This window comes from Microtus oregoni, unplaced genomic scaffold (assembly GCF_018167655.1).
Source record: "Microtus oregoni isolate MIOR12 unplaced genomic scaffold, Mior012 000063F_ref0000156, whole genome shotgun sequence".
In the NCBI taxonomy this organism is placed as follows: domain Eukaryota; kingdom Metazoa; phylum Chordata; class Mammalia; order Rodentia; family Cricetidae; genus Microtus; species Microtus oregoni.
This window is the reverse complement of record NW_024543873.1, coordinates 5,046,921-5,071,730: the sequence shown is the minus strand read 5'-3', so window position 1 is coordinate 5,071,730 and position 24,810 is coordinate 5,046,921. Positions and strand designations below refer to the sequence as shown.

At 42.3% G+C, this 24,810-nt stretch overlaps 1 protein-coding gene across 1 annotated transcript in view; it reads right to left on the bottom strand.

The window, feature by feature from the left end:
- Positions 1-3,087: 3,087 nt before the first annotated feature.
- LOC121439827 (FERM domain-containing protein 7-like) overlaps positions 3,088-24,810 on the bottom strand; it is a 111,269-nt gene continuing 89,546 nt past the window's right edge. The window contains exons 4-14 of the mRNA XM_041640445.1: positions 21,323-21,427; positions 20,485-20,527; positions 18,703-18,736; positions 15,831-15,928; positions 9,491-9,605; positions 9,146-9,293; positions 8,009-8,104; positions 6,549-6,712; positions 5,284-5,352; positions 5,090-5,165; positions 3,088-4,161 (exon numbers count right to left, since the gene is read on the bottom strand). Of these exons, the coding sequence (XP_041496379.1) occupies positions 3,088-4,161; positions 5,090-5,165; positions 5,284-5,352; positions 6,549-6,712; positions 8,009-8,104; positions 9,146-9,293; positions 9,491-9,605; positions 15,831-15,928; positions 18,703-18,736; positions 20,485-20,527; positions 21,323-21,427 (2,022 nt within the window). The remainder of the gene's footprint in view (positions 4,162-5,089; positions 5,166-5,283; positions 5,353-6,548; positions 6,713-8,008; positions 8,105-9,145; positions 9,294-9,490; positions 9,606-15,830; positions 15,929-18,702; positions 18,737-20,484; positions 20,528-21,322; positions 21,428-24,810) is intronic.

Genomic DNA, 24,810 nt, shown 5'->3' with positions numbered 1-24,810 from the left:
GCTTCAACCTTCAAATCTTCAGCTCAAATAATATTGTATATGCTTGGATTTAGAAAAGTTTTAGAAACCTTGTTGTCTTGTGAGTAAATACCTGATCCACAGTTATGAACATAAGGACACCAGCATCTTTTGTCATGGTAACTCAATTTTCGTAGAAACTATTTATATATTTTTTTTCTTGATAATTATACACACATAAGCATTGTGTGTTCAGTTTTGAAAAGGTATTTAAGTGAACATTGTCTAGCTCATGTGAAAATACCATAGGGCACGAACATTTCTCTTCATACAAAGTAAGATAGACTGTACAGTTAATTTTCAGTTCTATTTATGGTACTGTTAAGTGAGTGATACCCTCTTTTAGCCATATATATATATATATATATATATATATATATATATACTATGTTTGCCTAAGTGCTGAACTGGGGCTATAGTTTCATAGCTGTAGGCTTGTTGGCACTGATTAATTTTGACAGTTACGATTTTCGTGTTTGTATCTGCACATTTGATTTTTGCACAAATGATCTTTAAAATGTCTGGACAACTGCCAAATATTAAAAGAAAGGTGTTGTGTAAGTAAACAATAGAGTTTTTAGTTGATGTGGCCATTACATGCCTTTTTTTAAAAAAGAAATTCAAACACTTGTGAAGGTATAGTGTTGTATGTCATGAAAATTCTTTTTGTTGGTGCCTGTACGCTAACAGTTGCTTTTACTTGATTGTATTTTGAAGTCATGATTCGGTTAGAGTTTTCATCAGTTCTGTAACTGAAATTCAATTACACTTTGTTCTCCATAGTGTTCTACAAATAATTGTGTGACTTGAATCATGGATTACATTCGTATTTTTGTAAAAATAAAATCCACCAGTTCATAAATTGATTATGTAAAACCTTACCACATAACTGCATCCCAAATACAGCTTGTATTGCTTGTTCATTGGAGCTTTTGTCCCGTAGACTGTTTCTAGGAAAAGCATACTTCAGTGTTTGGGGGATTTTAAAAATAAATATTTAAACTTTATGATCCTTGATGCTTGTTTTCTTGAGGGTAGGTCTGATATGTTATTCTAATTGTTTTAAAATACTTCTCCTTTTCCTTCTATTATTGGAACATAACCAAGGTTTACTAAGAATTGATTCTACTCACAGGTGAACACATATATCCTGCCTCCTCCCTTAACAAAATTATTAAGTCCTTTCAAAAATGTCTTCAGACAACCAACTCACTGCTCTCCGTAATTACTATTTTAAATACAAATCACATACAGATTTGAAATTTATCATTCTGAAGGAAAGTGAACATTTAGCCAAAGTGTTTAGAAATGAAAATGAGATAAGGAAAAACCATATAAAATATAAGATTTTGAATTTCTTGTGGGGAAAAGATTACAGGTAATTTTTAAAAAATGATAAAGATCTCTATAAATTACACCTAGGTGGTCAAGCTTCAGTATATGCATAGTTTTCAATAACTACTCTACACTTGTGACTTAGTGGATTTGTGTCCAGGAATAGAAGAAAAGGAGTGGGTTGAAGCACAGAAAAGCTGTTTTTGCTAAGGTGGAGAATAAAGAAATCTGTTGTCTACCTTTTCACTTATTAAATCACATAGAAAATTGTTTATTCTATCACTTCACTTCTTTGACATTTATATTTAACACTGGCTTGAAAATACATTGTACTTAAGATTATCAACGAAGTTCTTGAATAGTCTTCCTTGAGGATTGGTAGACAAATATTGAATGGATCAAGAACAGAATTTTGAGGGTTGGAGAAATTGCTCAGTGCTGAAGAACACTGGCCGCTTCAGCAAAGAACCTAGGCTGAGTTTCCTAGCACCAACATGGTGGTTCGCAACTGTCTGTAACTCCCATTCCAAGGGATCCCACCCCATCTTCTGGCCTCTACAGGAGGCAGGCACACACATGGTATGCTTACTCATGCACATAACGTTTTTTAAAAAGCAGTCAAACTGAGCTTAGCACCATGTTACATCACTGTAACCACTAGCACATGGCAGGCTGGGGCAAGAGGATCAGGAGTTGGAGACCACCCTCAGCTTCTTGAGAAAATTAAAAAACAACCACACAATAGAATTTTTGGTTCCTTCCAGATCCTGGTGGTGGTGCTCTCTCTTTTTGTCTCACTCAGCCCTTGTTTCCACGTAATCCCAGCCATTCATTTTCTCCTATCTCTATTCTTTTTCCATCTTCTAACTATCTTCTTCTATAGATATAGGCCACAACCATCTACTTCGGAATTCTTATTAAAACAAAAAGAAAGTCATACGTATAACTTCTGTTTGAGTGGATCTTCCATTGTTCTTTATTAAAATTATACCTCAGATCCTTGCCTACATGCATGCAACCAAGGTATGGCAAATTAATAAACAAACTTGCTTGTTAACATTGATTTCCACCATATATCATAAGTAGTTAAGAAGAGAGAAATTAGAAGTCAGCATCATAATATCTTCATCAGGCACACATCTGACATGAGAAATGGGCCTAAACTAAGAACCTCCATGATTGAGAATTCTGTTAAATCCTCTATTAATTCTAAACATGTTCTGCTGAGAGGAACTATGCCACTCACTTACGTATATTGACATTCTTAGTATATAACAAAACTGATCACTGGGTCCCAAACAGGTCATCAGGAGAGAAACCATAGTTTAGTGTTACATAAGCACAAACACAAACCCAACATAATCATGGACTACTGAATCACAAAGTGGCATTAGAAGCCAGTCCCATACACCAACCCATGCCATTGTTCTTCAGCTTTGAAGATGGTCTTCATTTATAATATCTGCTCAAAGAAATGTTGAATGGTGATGGCGTACACCTCCCTCACACTGCCATAGGAGAAGGCATGTTCCAGAGTCTGCTCGGAGGAAATAAAAGAACGAAGTTCCTAGAAGGAGACAGCAACTTAATCTTTCATAAACTGAGTGCCAGCAGTGAGCAGACTCCATTAGCATCAATTAAGATGACTAAGGAGAAGGTATATTGAAAGGCACTTAGGTCTTACCTAAAGCGGTAACAGGGAACAGGCCAGGAACATTCACAGAGTTCACTCTTTTAAGCTAAGAAATAGTTGCATGGCTTCAGCAAAGTCCTATCTTCAGCATCTGGCATGGTGAAAGAAATATCTTCTTCTTCTTCATCTAGCTGTAGACTACCAGACGACAAGCGGATTCGGGCCCTAGGTGACTTTGTGCCTTTGCCATACAAAGAGTAGTAGTCTGGTTTCAGAATCTCCGATTCTGAATCACTGGACTCACTAACTACGTATCTTTCTGCCGAGCTCTGATCCATTACAACCGTGGGGAACTCCTGCTCTGCAAATGTACAGGTAAAGGGTTCTGTTTTACGAGTCAAAGCAGGACAAGGCCCTAAAGGTCTAAATTCTGACCCAAAAGGAAAACGGATAGTTTTCATGTCTGAATGGCTCTGAGATCGTTTAGGAGTTTGCTCTTTAAGGTTATATGGAAAAGCATCATCCAAATGTGAATCTTCCTCCCCTAGGTCTACACTGATATTGCTCCTCCCACAAGTTCTAGCCATAGCTTCTTGAAGGTCTTGCTGTAAACTTTTTATCCTGCTATTCCTGGGGCTCCTCTTGACTGGTTTTACTGCACTGGGATCTAGATAGCTGTCTGATCTGACATTTTCTTCTGCCATGATTGGAGACCGCCTGGGTACCTGGGGTGGCTTGTCCACGTAAAAAAAGACTTGAGGAGGCATGATATCAACCTGCTGGCTAGTACAAGGAATATAGGGCACATCGGTGTATGTGAGCTGCCTTGCTGGACTCACTTTGCTGGGGAAAGCAGGAGATGTGCTTATGTGATTGTCCACACACTTCGAGCCTGTCTGGAAGGAGCTTAGAGGGCTCCGTTCCTCAAAAAAGTCTATGGGATCCGGGTCAGTGTTGAAGACAGGATCTGCATAAACAAAGGTGAAAGAGGAACTGCTTTGGGATGGATGGAGCGGTGTGGGATCTGCCTCTGGTTTGGATCTCTCCAGCTCGGCTGCAAATGTCACCTCTACCGCCGAGTTCCTCCTCCTCTTGTCTAGCATAGGCTCAGATGTGTGTGTTCCATCCGCGTTTCGGTAGTAGCCGCTGCCATAGGGAAGTCTCAGGTCTTCCACCTTGAAAACCCAGATATGTTGATGTCAGATGGGTTAGGTTAGATATGTAAAGAAAGGGTAATGCCTTCCACCATGAACCAAGTTATAGGTTAGAAAATACATGTGGCACTCTTCATTCTCAGTGACATCTCATTTCTAGACTCCACATTTCACGGGTCCTTCAGGTACCATTCTATTTCAAGCAGTTCATTTTGGTAGCTATGTCAAAGAAGTAGCAATCCCACGCCTGTCTGCCTTTGTCTAGCTATGTGCACCTTAGACACCACGGTCTTACATTCCTACCCCAGCCTCCTCTATATTTTCTGTAAATAAAAGTTAGAAAGGAGAGCTGTGCGTGGCCTGAGAGATTCATAATCTCCATGATCCCTTTCAGCAGTTACATCTGATGCCTTTTGGATAAAGGCCATCTGTGACTTGAGTGAAGGCATGGGAATTTATGGCGCCTACAATTAACTTTTGTAGACAGTACCAAAGAAAAATGATGAACAATCTTCCTGATCTAAGTCTCAAATGAGGCAATAATTTTACAGTTCCAAGGTTGTAAATGTATCTAGAAATCATGTTACCCAAGTAAGAAACAACACCGTATGTCTTTCTTGAAGCCTTATTGTTTCTACTTGATTTAAAAAAAAAGAGCTTTTAAATTTAAAATTACGAAGCCATACAAATGTATTATTATCATCTGAATTTTTCAAGATGTTGATAGGACAGATTGCAATTTGAAGGTACACCAGGGATTTCACTTGTACACAGTACACAGTTGTAGTTTACAAAACGGCACTGACTGTGCCAAGACCTCCCCAAGCGACTAACCCCGTATGGAGTGACCTTGGTACACAGTAGGTAGATCTGGCAAAATCAACTCTTGGAAGCATTGGAAGACTGGATGACTTATACCTAAAGAAGTAGGGCTTTTCTGAAACCTTACTTGTTTGGACACGTCGGAGAGAATGTCTGGTGATGACCTGCACTGTCGCTCGTGATACTGAGATGGGTACTGTTTCCTGTAAGCCACCAAACAGAGAAGTCATTGAAATGCCCACTATGTAAATTATAGGCTGCATAGACATCGCTAAAGTCAACTTCCAATCAGCATGAGAAGCAAGAAGGAAAAGGGTGCACCTTTCAAACGGCAGGCTCTTTAACCTCCCTTTTTTCCCATACTCCAAAAGTTGCCTTTGAGTTCTTCCACTATTGTAAAGAAAAGACAAAAATCATTAATTCCATCCTAAGACTATATGCCACTAAAACCCGACACCCTCATCTTTGAACCTTAAACTGTCTGGATGAGTGGCATGCATTGTGACTCTCTGTCATACTGATGCTATACCTACTTCTCTGGACACCAAGAATAGAGCAAATTCATCTACCCAAAAAATAGGCTTTAAAAAACCTGTAAAATACAAATCCCAACTGACTCTTACTCTACATATTCATTCTAAGGAGGCTATTTAGATTTCCAACCCAAGGTGGATGCAAAGCAGCTAACAAAACAGTGAAAAAAATGCATCAGGTAGGCTCATACGGGTAAAGATGTCTGGTTGAGTGCTGGGAGAAACACAAGAGGCAGGAAAAAGTCACAATAATAAGAAAATCCAAAATTTCGGGGCCATTTAGCAAAGGGCCAGACCTTATATGCCACCCCTACCTAAGGCTATCACTGCACAACGGCCTGCAAAGGCTAAGAAGGGAGTTTTATAAGTCGGGTCATTAAGACAGAGCAAAATATGCTCAATATCATCTGTTTAAGAACATAGGGATTTGTAGAGTACACTTTGGAAACATTCCATCAAAAATATGTGTTTTAAATATCTCTATTCTTCCAAGGGCAGGTTTCCAGGGTCTGAAAAATTCCTTATGTGATTAGAATTATTTTTGCAATCACTAGAGTTTTGTAAGCTTCTCCCCGTGGATTTCAAGGCTAGTGTGTTCAAATAGAAACAGTATCTCAAGTCTACCTCTCTTCAATTCCCCTAAGGTGGAAACTTCTCAATACAGGATTGTTCCATCTTTCAAATCTCTTGACCCGCATCCAGTGTTTACTCACTCTATCTTTTCCCTAAATGCCATTAATAGATATGATTGATCGTTCCTTCCACATCCTGCATAGAAGCTGCCTTTCAGGGAGACAGTAAGTTCATTGAATACAATTTTTCAAGTACCCTCTGCTACCCTACATCCTCACTGTAATTCTGACCCAACCCCTTTGGTTAGTAAATACTGACCTAATGCAATGCAGCAAGAATGAACAGTAAGGAATATTTATAATCTTTCAAGTGACTTAAATAGATTCTTTATTACTTCTGGAATTCCAACTCCTCCCACTGTTTCCCATGGACTGAAAAGAAACAGTGTGCATGGTCTTCCCATGCACGGAGTGTAATTACCTGTAGCGGAAACTGGAGCCCTTGCTGCAGAGAAGGGTCTTGGGCTTTGACTTGGGCTCTTCGGAAAGCCTGAAGAAAGCATGGTACTCCACACAAGTCTTCCAGAAAGCCTTGCACGCATCTCGGTTAGCCATGGTAAACTCCAAAGTGTCTTTGTACAACACCTATATAAACCATTTTCTATCAAGCAAAACATCCTGCGAGAATACCAAAGACCTTCCAACCTTCGAAACTAACAGTCTGGTAGCCCATGAAGTGTCTGCTTTTCTGTTTGGCTCCCCGTAGTCTCCACAGCGCTGGAACCAAATGAATCGCAACCTTCCAAAGATCAGACACTGCATCCACTCATGCGCCAAGCCTTGTCTCAGAAGCCAGGCTTGCTTCGCACAATCCCCTCCCTTTAAATGCCGTTCTGCCTTGCCTCTTTGCTGCCAGAAACATTTTAGGAAGCTGTAAATTAGGTTAAAATGAATATCAAAGGGCTTCTTTTTCAAAGTGGCAAGAAGGTGTAAATGACCAAGAGGCAAGGGGAAAGGGGAGATTTCATTCTTGCTGTGAGGATGATTAAATGTGTAGGAGTGTTTTCAATGACCCAGCAAGAAATACACCTGCCTCTATGTACTTTCTCATACCGCAGTGCTTTGTATTTCTTTCTTGGCATAGTCTGTATTTTAATGTGTCCTAAGGGAACTTCGATTTACAGTTCTAAAGTACAAGCTTTTCCCATCTTGAGTCACCGTGTACACTCGTTGGCCCAAGGCTCTATGGAGGTTCCCAGATGTCTTTTCAACAGCCCCACCAGCAGTCAGAACTGACTTGCCCCTCCTCTCATTTCCTTCCAGGTTCCTGCGTATAGCCCCTGAGGCTCCCCATGAAGTTCACACTAGGTCTGGTCCCATGAACTATTCAAATGAACGCCTTTACATAACACCAAGATCTAGGCAATGTAATTCAAACTTGATCTTTTATAGGTTCAAATTACTTGATACACATATAGGCTTTTTACCCCTTCATGGTCAGTCATTAAAACATCTTTCCTAACACCTTCTCAGACTAACCATGTAGTTGATGTTTGATATTTTTCTCTTAAGGGAAGTGTGTGAAGATACTTTATAAAATATAAAAGAGAAGGTCAAACAATTACTTCTGTTGTCCTAGATCTGGTGGCCCCCATTTAACTCATCAGATCCCTCAAAGATGCTATCCACAGAGACTTGCCTTTCAGTCCAGCTGCCTCATTTTCCTTTTGCATCATTTGTTCTGAAGTGCAAATCAGATGTCATAGTGTTTTGCCTTTAGTTGAAGCATCATTAAATCTCTGTTCAGTTTATATAGAGGACAAAGAGGGATCCATCACCCCTCAGGGCCAGACACCTTTCACCATTTATATTCAAATCATTTCTAGAGCAACAGCAAAACTCCAAGTGAACAGAAATAGAATGTATTAGAAACCTACTCACCAAAATATTAGCATGAAGTTTGATGAGAAAATGTTTTCTCTTAAAACTCAGCTTGCGAATCTTAGCCCAGTTGAAAGTATTAATCTTTGTATTTCCCTATAAAGAAACACATAGCCAGTTTCAGAACATATCTGCATGAGTTGGGTTGTGCCACAGTAAAAGTATGATGGAAAGTACTGTTCATGAATAAGAGCCTGTGGAACTTAAACATTGCAGGTAGGGAACAAGACCACAGCAGAATGGATTGATATAATGCCCTCTGTGATCTCACCCCTCCCTGTTTGCATACAACAAGTGCTAAAAGAAAAAGCCTGATTATCCTGCTGCCTCATTTAACTAATAAATCTTCAGCAGTTCCTCGCTAGCCACATCATTAAATGTGGGCTGGGTTTTGTTGTTCAATATACAACCATCTCTCCCACTGCTTGTTACTTCAAACTTCTGTCTATATCTGTACCATCTGTGACCTCTTCATTCTCCCTTGCCCCAAATGCCTTCTGCATCGTCCGACTTCTTACCAGTGCTGATAGCCCAATCTCTGGGACATTCTGACAGCAGTTCATTTCTAGCTCCTCTAAGGAATTTTGGTTTTAAGCAGAGCAGAAAAACCAAAATTGTTTAGCGGAGTTGAGGGCTTGGGGACAGGGCGGCGTGATGGTAGAAGACAATGGCCCTTCAAGTTGACTTCTAACTTGAAATCCCAAATCCCAGGGAAACAATGGTGTGGTAAACAGCAGCAGTTGCCGGTGGTATTCAACATTAATTCCCTACCAGCTGACACCGGTTATGCCCAATGCAAAGAGTTCTAAGAAAGGACGCATCACAGTTTGGACCACTCAGGGTGGATCTTAACCATCTGGCACGTACTAAAGTCAAAGATTCCCTAAGAACCTCTTGATTTTTCTCACTTCACCATGCTGGCCTAATCTAAAGTGTGATGGTCTCAAAGCCCAGACAGTACATTACTGACCACACACAGGGGCAAAGCACATTTTGGGGAGAGGGCTTTTGCACACCATTTTATTAGCTCTACTTCCCTTGTAGTTGGTGGTATGACAAAGCCCTATGACCCTCTGGGGAACAGATATTCAAGTTGAAGCCAGCACACTGAAGGGCACTCAAGGGAAGAGTTAGTACCCGTAACACCAGTACTCCCATGTGAGTAACAGCCAGGTGGATCTGCATCCCTTCGCCGTCGCTGGCAGGCTGAGGTCTGATGCCATACATATCCAATTTCCTAGCTATGTCCAGTAGCAGAATGTCTGATTCAGCTGGGCTCCGGCCCCTGCAATGGGAAGGGATTCGTGAGCCCAACAAATGCAGCAAAACTCACCCCGCCCCTCAACCTTTTCTCCGAGAGATGTACACAGACTGAGCGTGTTCTTGGGACTGAAGCTTCTCAGATGTAAAGTTTGCTCTCAAGAGTCGGTCCTAGCTTTAGTGTCCTCCACTGGGAAAGCAGGGGCCAGGGGACGTACTTACACGTGCTGTTGGTGAAAGTGCATGATCTTGCTCTCTAAACAGTCTTGGCTTGGGAAATACTGGGTTTGTACCAGATGCTTCCTAACTGTTTCTTCATGAAAGTCTCCTAGTTCTGCTGTACAATAGAAAAGTGACAGTTTTCACATTTCCATTGAGGAATTAATGTACAACCTAAGAAACTTCCCATTTAGCCCCCAAAAGCCTTTTCTCTGCAGCTAGTGTAGCCTAATCCCCCAGCACGCCCCACGCTTTGAGTATATTTCTGTCTGTACAGGAGGGAGTAATGGACTTGTTCTCACATCACAAGCAGCGGGTTTCTGTGAGCTCTCAGCTTGGATTGTGGGTTACACACCCAGAACAGACATTAAAAGGTCCAAAATCCATTTTAAAAGAGGAAAGCCACGCACACAGGGACTCTCAGATGGGTACACAGGAAAAAAGATGACATGGGGACACAGAAAGAAACTGCCTTCATCAGGATGACGAAAGAGGCTTCGAACTAAAGGAAACCTTCCAACACCTTCATTTTAGACTCCAGCCTCCAGGGCGGTGAGGAGTCATCGGCTCATTTAAACTTTCCAGTCCTCGGGATTTTCCTATGAGGAACCTAGTAAAGACTAACACATCCCAAATTTCCTTCTGCTATGACTAGCCATTGTCATAATCAGAGAATAAATATCAACTAGAGTGCACACTAACTACAGCCAAGTCATCAGTCTACCCTTGGGCAATTTAGTAAATCCCCAACAATTTGAGTCCCTGACAGACAAATCATCCTTTCCAAATCGCTGGAAGTTTATCAATGAAGCTAATTTACTCTTTTTCAGACATCTCCAGTCTTGTTAGAGACAACTACTACAGGATAAAGTCCACTCTGGCAGCTATGCACTTACAATTCTCTGCCCCTACTGTAAATGGCATTTGTCTTCTTTGACTTTTGTTCTCTTTGGAATTGTTATGTTCTTCTGGGTCTAAGATTCATATGAGTTATTTTCTGATTGTTTTTTCTCCTAAAGTCAACGTTTAGAGCACTTTGTTCTCCACTGTTGCTTTTAATCTAAGATACCTGGACAAGAAGAGATATAGCCACACCTATTATTCACATATGTTCTCTCTCTCTCTCTCTCTCTCTCTCTCTCTCTCTCTCTCTCTCTCTCCCTTGCTTATAACTTCACCACAACATTTCTCCCTTCTACGTCCTCCCTCCAAAGCCTTACATGCACTCTTCCCCACTGTCCTTCCAATTACGACCTCCTTTTTCATTAATTGTTATTGCATGCATATATGTATATACATACATACTATAGGCCATATATAGTGTTTAAGAGTAATACACTCTTTGTGGAATCCTGTGATATTCTCATTTTGAGTAAAATACATGTACATGACTAAGAACACTATATAAATAAGGAACTAAAGAAACCATATTCAACCTGATAAAAAGTTCTCTATGAAAATAATCTGTGGCTAACAATATAGTCATATCACATAGCAAGAGAATAAAGACTTTCCCTTAAAGGCAGAAATAAGATAAAGAAGCTTGCTTTGGCCACATTACCCAGAATTGTACTTATGAGCACAGTAAGTACAACCAGACCAGGAAAAGATACTTGAAACTTTTGTAATGTAAATAAAATGATAAAATTGTCTTCTGAAGATATAAAGATTTACAGACTTCCAGTTTTTACAGATTTACAATATTTACAGATTTCCAAGAAACCAATAGAGAACAATGAAGCTTAAACGAAAAGTCAAGAACTAAATTCTCAGAGTTCTTTTTGACAAAGCTGTCAAGATAATGCAGTGAAGAAATAACAATCTTTTCAATGAATTGTTCCAGCACAAAGGGAAATACATCTGAAAAAATACAATACAAACCAGTTACAGTTAAATCATCACTCTGTCCATCGGGAATCTAGCAATGCTACCTGAATCCCTTCCAGATGAATCCTTCTGACCTTTCTAAATAGTTGGCCATTTATCTGTGACCTTATGTAACACACCACACAAGTATACTGGAAGTGAACTCAAAATGGATCAGAGACTTACATCTAAGGGGTTAACCTAGGAAAGACCTAGAAGAAAACTAAGAAGAAGAATGTCTTGTGGCTATCAGAATTTGTTTTAAAAAAGAAACCATTCTAAAATTCAATGGTAAGATAAAACATTTCAAAATGGGCAAAAATATTTCAATGGGCATGGATCAATCTCTGTCTCTCTGTCTCTGTCTCTCCATCTCTGTCTCTGTCTCTCTCTCTCTGAATAATCACATGAAAAGGTGTTCAAAACAATTAGTTGGTCATTAGAACAATGCTAGTCACAATTTTTATGTACCCACAGTCCTGGTCTCTCAACCTTGACCAGAGAGGCCTCTTTTTGCATTGGGCAGCTGTCAATACAGAGACTCCTAATTGGTCAAAGTACTGTAAATAGGAGATTAAACTAAACTGAATATCCTCACCACCAAGCATAGTTCAGGAAACAGAAAAATAGGGGCAAGGAGGCAGAGAAAATAACAGGGTTGGAGGATGGGGAGGATTGCTGTAAGATGCTGTCCTCTGAACACTATGAGGCCAGTGCACTATGAACTCCCAGCAGCTGTGATTACCTGCACAAATCGAACGAGCCAAAATTCTGGTACAGATAGGGCAGGTGATCTCTGGGCCCCAGTCTTTAGTGTGGAGCTACTGGCAGTTCATAGCTGCTGGAGAAGGGAGAGAATAGCTCTTCTTTGAGGGGATAGCCACTGGTAGATTTCCTGTGTTCCAGGGAATGGTCCCGTATCCATGCGCATGGGGCAGTACTAACTGGACTTAATGGGTTATCAGAAACAAAACAAAACAAAATAGAAGGTATGAAGTTGGGAGGGGCATATGTTGGGGGATACAGAGGGAACTAGTATGGAAAACCAGCGGGGTCTGACCATATTTCATTGTAGGAAATATCAAAGAATAAGAATAAAGAAAAAAGCTAGTTATCCAGGTAATGAGCTATTTCTTTCTACCTACTAGGATAGTCATAATTCCCAGTTACATGCCCATCTCTGAGAGTTTTCTGTGGACATTATACAAGTGTTCTAAACTGGACTGTAGCCATAGCTGGATGGACATGAATTTACTAAAACCCATTGGTCTGTGCATTATAAATGAGAAAATTCTACAGCATGTAAATTATACCTCAATTGAGTCATTTTTTTTTAGAATACAGCACACACTCACACACATCATATATGAACATCTTTCAGGTTCCTTAAGAACAAAACCCTATAACGATCATCAGGAAAATGTAAGAACATAAGTCATTGTTAATTTCCTCTCTGTGTGACAATTTAGCAGGAAAAAAAATGGTATTGCCAGTAGCAGAAATTGTCAGCTGCTATGTTCAAGTGTTAGGTCTTTCTGGTTCAACTCCTATCACCTCTTTTAAAGATCTCCTCTTATCATTCTGCCTACTGCCACCATTCCCTTCTAAGTGCTAGAGTTTATCAAAGCAGCCAATATGGTTTTCTTACAACTTAATTCAGATTTTGTTCTTATATTTAAAACAGTGGCCAAGAATTCATTCTGATGGGGGTGCTTCTGATGATCAAAAGGAAATGGTCTTTTTTCTCCTACCTCAGTCTTCTGTCCCTATGGTTCCTACCTCATTTAGAGTCGTGTTCTAGACCTCCAGTGTGCCTGGAACTCCCCTCTACTTACTCACTCAGGCTGCAGCCAGTCACAAAGCCTTCTTGATGTTTCTTAAACACACCAGGCAAGTCCTCCCCTCTGGCCTTTTCCACAGAGTTTTCCCTATGTGTGGCCCTCTCTGTTACTAGACTTGGCTCCTTTGCTCACTTTTGTGCCTCCTACAAACTATTGTTCAACTGTCCCCTTTATGCTAGGCTTACCCTCCCCACTTTATTGCAATGCCCAGCACCCACACCTAGAATCCCCCATCTCCCTTCTATGTTCTGTTTTTCTCCATTGCTCTCATTCCCTCCGAACATTCATATGATTTTTTTTTTTTGTCATTTTGGTCAATGTCTGAAGTAATAAGGGCGATGGCGGGGCTGCGTTCCCAGCACCCCGGCGGCCTGCTCGGCTAGCTTATGCCCCAAAATAATTACACAGACACTGTATTCTTTTAAGCACTGCTTGGCCCTTTAGCTCTAGCACTTACAGGCTAATTCTCACATCCCGATCAACCCATCTCTAATAATCTGTGAGAACCGGTCTTACCGGGAAGATTCTAGCCTATGTCCATCCTGGGTCGGAGCTTCATAGTGTGCGTCTGCCTGGGAGCTGGGGCATGGCGTCTCTCTCTGAGGCATCTGCTCCCGAGAGAGCTGTGGAGTCTCTGAGCTCACTTCCTCTTCCTCCCAGCGTTCTGTTCTGTTTACTCCTCCCACCAACCTCTAACCAATAAAATGGGCCAGGACAGTGCCTTTATTAGCCAATGACCTTCCTCCATCAAATGTCCGACTCTCTTGCTCTGCAGGAATGTGGGGTCCATGAAGACAAGGGTTGGGTCATAGCTCACTACTGTGCTCTCGATGCTTATAATAGGATCTAGCAAGGTGGCACTTATCCCATAGTTTTGTTGTTTAATGAATGATGAAGAAAGATCATACTATGTGTTTCTAAGAAGGACTATTTATCTAAATTATGCAAAGAATGTTTGGTAGGGACTGTGTGGCTAGAGGTGCATAAAAGACATGTAACTATTAAAATGCCAGAGCCAGAATGGTTGGGTTCTTGAATGTCTAGCCTACAGCAGGCACTCAGCAAATATTGGACCAGTGAGAAAATGGGCAGATAAATGAGCAATTGGCCTGTGGTTCTGTGTGTGACCTTGAGTCCTCTGAGTCTGACCGGGATTGACTGAAGTTCTAACTCGCTAGGCCCGCAGCTTGTTCTCCACAAAATCAATGTCTTTTGACTACATACCTTCTGGAAAAGCTGAAGTAGTCTGTACTCTATGTGAAATGGTCATTGGGCAATGCCCAACTCTATATGGCAGTGCTGTTAAGAATAAAATTGGGGTCCTCCCCAAGAGGTCACCTGGAGCCCAACCCTCTTAAACTTCTTTCTAAAGAGGTAACTGACGGAGAAGGAAGCTCCTCCTAGCTGCTCTACGCCACGCGTCATACGTCAGTGCCAAGAATGACACTGGGCATGTGGCTCGTGGTTTCATTTGTCACCATGTCTACTAGATAGACACTATTCTTGAGCTACGTGTGGGCATTCTTCATGCCCTGTGTACAGTGCTTCTTGAGCCATCACCAACTTTATGCTGCTTCCTCTGCCCATCTTCACATTCGGTTCCCATGTATTCCTTTAAGTCCAGTACAGAATCCATCCCCTCCACCAACTTTCCTTGGCGCCTATGGCATTTTCCATCTGCTGCCTTTGTGAGAGTCCGGAGCTCTCTTTTCCCAGCTGGGAGTCACTTGACACACTGCCTAGGATGTAGTACCGATCCAAGCACTTCACTGTGTTGTTCTTAGCAACATCCGAAGTCTGCCATTTATGGACTGGTAGAAAGGTAATGAACAAAGGTCAGAAATGAACTTAGGAAATAAACAAAAAAATAAACCCCGAAGTTATGATTCTGCAGGATTATCAAGGAACATTGTATTCTTGGGAGGCTTCTTCAAAATAGAGAAAGTCCAGCTGGCCTTTGCAAAGATGTTATCTCACACCGCCTAGCCCCTACCCTCCAGACTGCAGGAACAGCATGGCCTGGCCTGTGTAACTCCGTCCCAGGCAGGTCCCCACGCTTCCCCAGGCCTCCTCCAGTCTACCTTCACTGTTCTTGCTAGTCCAACTGCTGGGCTGCTGGCACGCTGAGAACACTGGCCTAAGCCTGGTGCCTTTCAGTCTCTTTCCACCTTCCCCACTCCATGATTTACGCTCTTCAGAAAACATGGAGCAGACATATAGCCTAGGGCAAGCAGAGGGAGCAGGGACTCCTTGGTTAAATCCAAGGCAAGAATTACTCAACCCAGTTCCTGGACAGCAAGTCAAGGGACGGTGACAGCAGGGTAGGTAGATTGAAGTAGGATAAAACCAGCACTTACTTTTACCCATCAGAAGCACCTCCATGAGATGGCATTCTTGTCACTATTTTAAATACAAGAACATCAGGCTCAGAGAAATAAGGGAGCGTGCTTTACAGTCATGACAAGGGACAAGATTTCATTCGGATCTCAATGAGTGTGATGAAGCACCACTTCACTGTCTCTGAACGAGGTCTTCTTTCCTCTTAATGCTGAATGAATACAGTGCCAAGCATGCAAACTGGAGGTGTTTGGCTCTGTTCCTGGCGAATGGGCGAGACATAGAGTTTTGGTACTTACATTGTAAGATGTGCGACACCATTAATGCTGTACAGTTGTCACTGCATGGGAGCCTTCCCAGAGCCAAGTCCTTCTTGATTTGAAGAGTGAAAAGATACCTACAAAGGATTGGAGGAAGAGATCTTGACAAAGAAGCAGGAATACAGAAGGAAAATTTCCTTTCTCCCAGACCCAAGCTAATTCTAAGAAGGAACACCATCCAGTCCATCAGAGGCCTTTGGGGGTGGTGAATCATACATAGGCTTTGCTTCAGAACCAACCCAATCCCAGCCCACAACTGGCTGACTCAGCACTTTGGCAGGTTCTGCGACTGTTAGGAATTGCCCTGACTGTAGCCTGCCACCAGCTTGAGGGACTCGGCCAATCCTCTACTAGTGCTTTCTGCTGTGGAAACGACCTCATCCTGAGCTAGAGAAGCAGGAGCCCCAGCAAGTACAGACTCTGGGGAACACCGAGAGCAGCCAGGTAGGTAGGGTCCTAAGAATTCCTGAGGCCGGGGGAGAATTAGCAATCACCACATTTTACAATGACGCCAAGCTCTTCTGAGCAGACTGTAGCGCTAGGGTACTGGAACCGGTGCTGGAACCTAACATCTGCTGCTGAATGTAGGCTCCCTACCCAAAGAGCAGATCTCAGGAGTCAAGGCAATCAAGCCAGGCCTGTGCCCACCTTATTCCTTCGTCTAGATTGCCATGGTACCGCCAATCGGAGCCCATTTGAGTACATTACAAACAGTAGGTGGACAGCTAATGGCTGATGAGCTCGGCCATGCGGAACCTTCATCAGCGACCATAAAATGCAGGTTTGTGTTTAGGGTTCTCCCCCGAACTGGACTTAAGGCCTTAGGAAAGGAGAACTCGTGTGTGTGTGTGTGTGTGTGTGTGTGTGTGTGTGTGTGTGTGTGTGCTTGTTCATATGTGTGTGTACAGAGGTCAGAGGACAATTTTGCATATCAGTCCCTGCTTTCCACCTTATGTAAAATAAGATTTTAGACATTAATTTCGCTGGCTTACCAGTTTCTAGGCATGCCTCTCCTCTCAGTGTAAAAGCACTGGGATTATACCCCATGTCCAGCTTTATTTGGGTTACAGGGATATGAATTCAGGGATTCACTCGTGTGTGGCAAGTGCTTTTTTACAGAACCATCTCTCCAGTCCCAGGGCCCATTTTTTGGTGAATAAGTGTATAAGAAAGAGACTCTACTGCTTTCTTGTCCAGAGCAAAAATCAGTTACAGTACTTTCTTTTATATACAAGCACATGCACTACCTATTCTATTTCCCTATATAAAATAAAATATCCTAGATTAGATTCTATGTGAAGTTTTCAGTGACTAATGCCCTGAAGGCAATGTAATAAAAGATAACTAGTTGCAGATGATAAATGAAAATCTGGTCTGAAGAATCTTGACACGTGATCATTTAGTTCATGGAAGCTTTAACTGTTATGTCTCTTCAAATTGTAGTGACTCTAATGCCCTAGAAATGATTCCATCAACATAGTTATTTTTGTATAATAGTCTCAGAAGTCCATGCATTGGCCCCAAACAATAAGGTATATTTTTAAACTCTACAACACGTAGGTTTTTATTCCTTTTAGTTGTCACTGCTGGAATGTGTGTTTCTTTGTTTGTTGTGACAGGTTCCACTTTGTAGCCCAGGCTGGCCTAAAATTTCCTACATATCCCAGGCTACCCTTGAATTCACAGCATTCTTCCTGTCTCGACCTGTGGAGTGCTGCAACTACAAGCATGAGTGATCACACCCAGCTCAGTTATGTATGCTTAAATGGAACAACAAGGAAAATCTACAGGAACCCTAACATTTACCATTGCCTGTTTTCAAATATAGTTGGATATGCTATTAATCGGTCACTTTGCAGAAGCTAGAGGGAATTGAAGTTTGTTCTTAGCAAGGAAAAAGAAAACCTTTTGTCGTTTGATTATCCCTCATTGAGAAAAAGGCATCACACTGCTTCAGTAGTAACAAGCACCACCTAAGAAGACAGCAGCCTGCTACAAATCCTTACTCTGAATAATTGATGAAATATTTATCATCACATTAATTTTCTTGTATTTTTGAGAAAGTTCATCCCCATCAAAATTGGTCATAGTTTAAAACCCAGCTACCAAGATTTAGTGAATGCAAGCTAGTTTACACAGCAAGGAAGCGAGAGTGGTGGACAACAGCGAAATGTGGAGAGAAGCAGAGCAGGGAAGGCAAGCAACTGTGCAAAGGTGCAAGTCAGTCGGCTCCCTGTGGAAGGGAAAGGCACTAGGGAGATGAATGCCCAACAACCTGCGGTTTTTCACTCAGTCAACTTTAGCTTCCAGGATGTACTTCTTATCTGCAATCTAAAAGACCTCACTCCTTTCTATGGGTAGCAGTGTCAGTCTAGAAAGCAGACTGTGTTTTGGGGGAGTGTTGCAGTGTCAATGCCATTTTGCCGAAGTAGGTTTTCACTGCAATTACCAAGAGCATTTCTCATAAGCATATATCATCATTACAGAATGCTTCCCTTTCTGCCTATGGGTTCCCGCCATTCATTTCCAATGATCACGAGCATTGGCTCACCCCAAAGCTATGCTGATTGAAACACAGATGGCATCGAACAGCATACTATTGTGACACTTAACGGATTAAGCTTTGAATGTCACCCAGGTTTACCACTCATCTATTCTTAGTTCTGAAATTTGGAGAGATTAACATTTGGGGGGTCAGCCAGATCTTCCCTCTTTCTAGCCCTTCACCTTGATTCAGAGAATGACATAATCCCAAGCCATGCAAAAGGGAATCAGAGCCCCTTCTTCAATAGCTGGAGAATGGGTATTCTCAAGTAGCATCTTTCAGCACACACACAGTTAAACACTTTACCTTGTGAGTTCTTCCCGAAGGTGTCCAGGGTCCACTGGGAAAAATTTCACCATAAATTTGAAAACAACCTCCTTAGGATCTTAAAACACAATATCTCCATAAGTTTTCTTAAATGTTCATTACAACAGTTAAGACTCTCTCTCTCTCTCTCTCTCTCTCTCTCTCTCTCTCTCTCTCTCTCAGACACACACACACAGGCACACACACACAGTGTTCTTTACATTTTGGGTTTTCACATGTATGTTGTTTTCATTTCTGGATTGTGACCCCATGTGTACAGCAGTTGAGTACGTCCTCCCAATCAGCCCCTCTTCACACCCTTTCTCCCTTCAGGTTTCTTTTGTAAAGATATGTCCACTGGGGGCCTACTCTGTCTTTTCTTAAGAAGTGAGTTATTCAGAAGACTATTTACAGCTCACTATCTGTGAATGTCCAGCCACGCATGAGGAAAGGGCCCAGGTTCAGCTCAAGCACATGAGTGGATGTCCTAAGGGTTTCATAAAAGGAAGGTGAAACAATGTGGGCCAGTGTCTCTATCAATCTTAAAATATACCCCTGAGAAACCACATTTGCACACGTTCACACCTACTTGCATTTGAAAATGAGAAACTTGAGGCTGGGGTGGAGCTCACTGGTAGGATACTTTGCTAGCATATACAAGGTCCAGGGTTCCATCCCCAGTACCAGAAGAAAAAGAATAAAGTTTGTTAGATTGAAAGTAACCGTACACAAGAAGGAACAGTGTCGTCCGTTCAATACATCATTTCCGGGTGCTCTTCACTGCGGGATATTATTCTAAGCAGATACGGAAATTACAAGATACTCAAGTGCTCCCAGTCTTGTTGGAGAGACAAATAATTAAACAGACCAATTTGAGTACCACACAGCCTAGGTTGAGGAAGCCTTCCTGGAGGAACTGACAGCTAAGTACCTTAGCAGAGGCAGGAATTGAAATGGTAAGTGGCAGGGACAAATCGCTTACTATAGGGTCTAGAGCTTTGCGTACCATGTTAAAAAGGTTGAACTTCAGAGGTAATTATGGAGCCAGGGAAGCATTTTAAGCAGAAGGGAGATGTGGTGTGGTCAGGTTTATATATTTCAGTTGATCCCTTGAAGAGTGATAGAGATGCTTTAATTGGAGAAAAATCAGTTCAGAAGCTACTGGAATTGGGTGACATACACCACAGAATTGGGGGAAGTAGAGTCACAGGAGGCATCAAAGTGTGAAGAGCAGAGTGGACCAAGGAACCAGGAAGAGACTGAAGCAAGGTTTCCCAAAGTGTTAAGATCTACTTGCAAAAGGAAAATGCCTGTGCAGTTAGTTAAACGGCCATGCCCCTGAACCCTTGTCCCACAAATGAGGTACCGTGTGAGATACAGGAATCATCTGAACATAAACTGAAGCAAATGGCAAGGCTGGTGATGGCAGGAAAGGAAAGAATTTTCAGGCAGAAGGTAAACATTCTCAGAGATTGACACTAAGGATGCTTGAGGCTTCACAGGGCGCGCGGTGAGATACGCTCCCACGCGCCATCTGCAGGTGGTGTAATTACCAGAACCCTTCAGATGTACTCCAAGACCAGCCACATGAGTTTCTTCAGCTCAGACTAAACTAAGGCAATTTTCTCTATTGCTAAACTTACTGGACAGATGAGGGGCTGAGGCAACCTGTCTAAAGCCCTCTTCCCCATTTCAGTAGGGTGAGGGGTTGTGTGGGATTATAAAATCACTTTTCCAGTGTGAGTTGAGGACGCCATTCCTTGAGTGATCTTCCATACTTACTTTTTACTTGCTTTGTTATGGGCTTCAGCAGTTCCAGCCAAACCTGCAGTAACATCAGTGAAACAATTGGTAGAACACAGCAACAGTGACAGAGGTTTTTTTCTTTCTTTTTTTGGTACCAGATAAAGGTCAACATCAAATGAACAAACCCCAGGACGATTTAGATTTCCAGAAATAGTTGGTAACAAACAGTCATGTCAATGATATACCTTCCCCATTCTCAGAAAGCCCCCCTCGTAGTTCCCAGTGACAGTGAACACTGCTGATCTATAAACTCTGCATTGGTGACGATTCAATCACCGCTTCCCTGCCTGGGTAGGATGATAGAGGCAAGACTCATCCCTGGCTACGAGGACTCATAAAAACATCTGGCTTCACATTTGAGTCTCGCCTTTCCCCTTGCCCATGCTCACTTAAGAATGAGCCTTTCTGGGAAGGCATCAGATTACAGATATGCCAAGGCAAGATGCAGCAGAAGAACCTTCTGAAAGTTAGATCCCAAGAAACGGGGAAAGAAATCTCCCTAAACAGTCATGAGGTCAGGAGTCTTAATTCTGGGGACTAAGGTCCAACCATTCAAAATAGATAAGACTCTGATAGCTGGTCAAAGAGTAACAGAAAAGGGTCATGAGGCAGAAGAATTTGTTTGGCAAACCAAGATAGCTTAAAAAACAAAGCAGCGGGGAGGGAAGTCGGTTTTAAATACAGTGATTTTGCAAGGTATAAATAGGTTTTGCATTTTTAATACGGGATTGAGCCTTGTGTACCTAGGTGCAAACTGCATCTTGAAGCATTTCTAGACACACAAAATTCTGTTTAAAAAACAAAAAGCACTTACATTATTTCCAGAATGACTGCAGAATTCTAATCCAAAATATTCCTTTTCCGAAAGATTAAGGTGGCTGCAGCTCAGGTTAAAGAGCGCCTTTCCGGATGATTTTTGCTAAACAAAACAGATTGTAGCACAGTTTGAGTTCCTAGCATGGAATGCATGATAAGGGAGAGAAGCAATGCCTTTCTTCAAGCCTTTCTGTTTAGAGGACCTGAGCACTGCAAAAAGACTTTTGGAACTTTACAGATACAGACAGATCTCCCTACAGATATTCTAGCCACATCGCTAAGAACTCCTCAGACTAATGCCAAGCCCTCTTGGAAGAGATAACCTTGCACTCAGCAGTCACTGATCTACACATTTATCCTTCACATAAAAAAAAGCCTTAATTCATTTATTGCAGGCAGCTTGAATGATTTTCCCCAAACCGACAGACAGTTTAATCAAGATGTAAATCTGACCCTACCGTAGCCCTACTTCAAGTCCTCCTTTGGGAAGAGCTTGACTGCTCAGCCAGGGAGGATGGCATCTCCTTTCTCTCACTCTGCCCGCTTGCCTCTCCAACTGTGTCTCTTGCCCCATCTCCCGGACGCATGGCTCTCTACTGATCTCAGCTTGCCTGCAGCTCTCCTGACATGTCAAGGCGTTTCATACCTCCGAGCCTCAGCGCATGTCATTCCTTCTCCACAGCCTTCCTGCCCTTCCCACCTCTCTTTGCTTTGGCTTACTCCTACTCAGCTCGGATAGCATTGCCCTAGGAGAGCTTTCCAGATGCTCCCTGAGTTCCCATTCACCCTGGCTTACCTCAAGCAGGGCACATCTTACCCTACTTGTCTGCCGTCCCCCTTATTTGAAAAAAAAATCCCTCCATATCAAGAAGCAGCCTTTCTTTTCATTGTGACTCCTCAAGTCTGGCTCAGAGCTTGTTGTACAGTAGAGGCTTTTAAGGGATTGCTGTCCTAACCGCAAGTTGATCAAATTCATCATATGAGTTTTCTGAGTAAATTTCATTTTGGCAGCTTTGCCCGCAAAATCTCCATACAGCATGTTCCATTCACGCAAGTCCCACATATTTCTTCATAAAGCCCCCACACACTCTGAGCCCAAAGCGGTGCCACTTTCTTAGGCTTCTCTGGGAACCGGCACTTTGAATAGGACCGGCTCTGTGCAAATCTCATCGAACTCAGTATGGCTTTAAGGGCCACCATCACCCAACCCAAAGTGTCAGGCTGTCGCAGGAAAGATGGCTATGGGAAAATTGGACCCTGGCTGACCGTCACAAAAACATGCCGCTGAAAACCCCTAGCTAAAGCAAAGTCGGAGGGTGCCCAGCATGCTGAGAAAAAAGCCAGGTGTGGGGTCACGGAAGTGGAGTTGCAAGTCGCTGAGCCATGGAATTAAGAGCAACTAGGAGAGCAGGGGTCACCCTAAGGCAGCACACTGAACAGTCTACATCTGGGATTTAATAGCTTCCAGGAAGGTAGCCCACCTCCCCACCATTTCCCCCACTGACCAAAACTATGCTGCTCACCCCCTTCCCTTTCCTCCTCTGGTTACACTGCACAGAACTCCAATTTAAGATTCATTTGGGTTAACCAGGGCCCTATTTTTAAACTCAGATAGGCCACAAAGGGCAAAAGAGATTGCACCCCCTCGCACCTGGAGAGAAGGCTGAGGGAAGCAGAGTGTGATTTGATGTGGGAGACCATGTTGAAGTTACTGGCCAAGAAAAGGGAGTCAGGCCTGGAGCTGGATGTGGGGGTGCAAAGGGCATGGGGTTGTCTAGTGGGAGAGGAAAGGGCTGGCCAGGGGGGATGGGAAGTGGGGGTGTTTCAGGCCTGTGTGGCAACCTTGCCTAGGGCAAGTGCTGACACAGACCATTCCAGACTGATGAAATCGCTCCTATTTTTAAAGTCCTCCAGACAAGGAGCTGCCACGGGATTTTTATTATGAAGGAAAAAAAAAGAATTTCTAAAGGGAGAAGGATGGCAGCAATACTTTTTCCAACACCGTTTCTGTCGTGAGAACTAAATCCTGGACTCCAGTTTCTTTGCTCTCTCTCTCTCTCTCTCTCTCTCTCTCTCTCTCCCTCCCTCCCTCCCTCCCTCCCTTCCTCTCTCCTTCCCTCCCTTCTTCCTACCTCTCTCCATTTTTTGGTCAGATTTTTCCATCACAGTACCTATTCTCTATCAACATTGCCATACTCTGTATGTTTATATACATGTGTTTACTTAAAAGCTTCTGCACTCACTGAAATACAAAGACAGTCACAGAAGGGTTTTAAGTAAGGCTTTCTTTTGGCCCCTTTCCTTCAGACCCCACCATGTTTATGACTATAATCCACCAATTCTCCCATCCCTGCAAATATTGCCAAATGGTTCCCGAAGCCTTTAGCATTTTTGCAGTTGGAGTCTGGGCACTCCTGTGGCTCAAGTATTCCACCCCCATCTCGGGACAGGCATTTCCCTTCCTAGTGTACGTTGAAATTGGCCAGCCTTGTGGAATGTGTTACATAATAGGTAGGATTTTTGGTTCTGTCTCAACATGCAACCTTTAATTTTTTTCTACCATTTATGTTCCAATTCTTCAATGTTTGTATGTCCTTCACAGAATATCTGTTAATATACAGCTTTTTGGTTTTCTCCTTCAGGGCTTCTGATTTTCTGTATAATTATCTGCTCTTGTTTAAGACGGTATACTATGACATTCTAATCAAGCTCCTTTGTAGATCTAAAGCCTCTGCCATCAGTCAGTCTTCTTATATAAGAAACGGAGACTCCAATCCTGATGATGGTCCGGGTTTCGCCTCCCTTGGCTTGCCATAGAGCACTGCCTGCCTTCTAAACAGAACTTCTAATTGTGATGTATCAGAGGCCAAACCTAGAGTTTCCCATGTGTTAGACAAGCGCTCTACCACTGGCTACATCCCTAGTCCTTGTGTTGTTTCAAGCTAATGTTTCTGAACTTAGTTATATAATGTCCAATTTACTGGGTCATAACCATTAGAACTGATTTCTGGAGTTCCAAACTCATCATCTCACGAAGGTAATAATATTCCAAATGCTTAGTTTTAAAATTCAGGTTACGGAACTTTCTTTATACCTAGAGTTGTCAGAACCTGTTTGTTAAATACATCTGGATTGTAATCTTTCTCTATTCAATAAATGAATGGAGGCAAATAATGTAGCTCACAGATCCATCTATCCATTCCAGGTACCTATGATTTTGAATATCTAGATGGGCATTCAATAAGCGTTTACTTGACCCAAACATCAAACTGGATTGGTGTATGTTACTATGACAACCCTCTCATGAGGAAACAAACGCTGTATGATCTTGGGGAAATGAGTGAACCTGTCTGAGCCTCACTTTGCCAGTCTGTGAAATGGAGATGATAGCAATTAAATTAACTCAGAGGGTTATCGTGAGGACTAAGCAAAATAATTCACAATGAGATCTTAGTCTGATGCCTGGCACAACATAACATATAAACA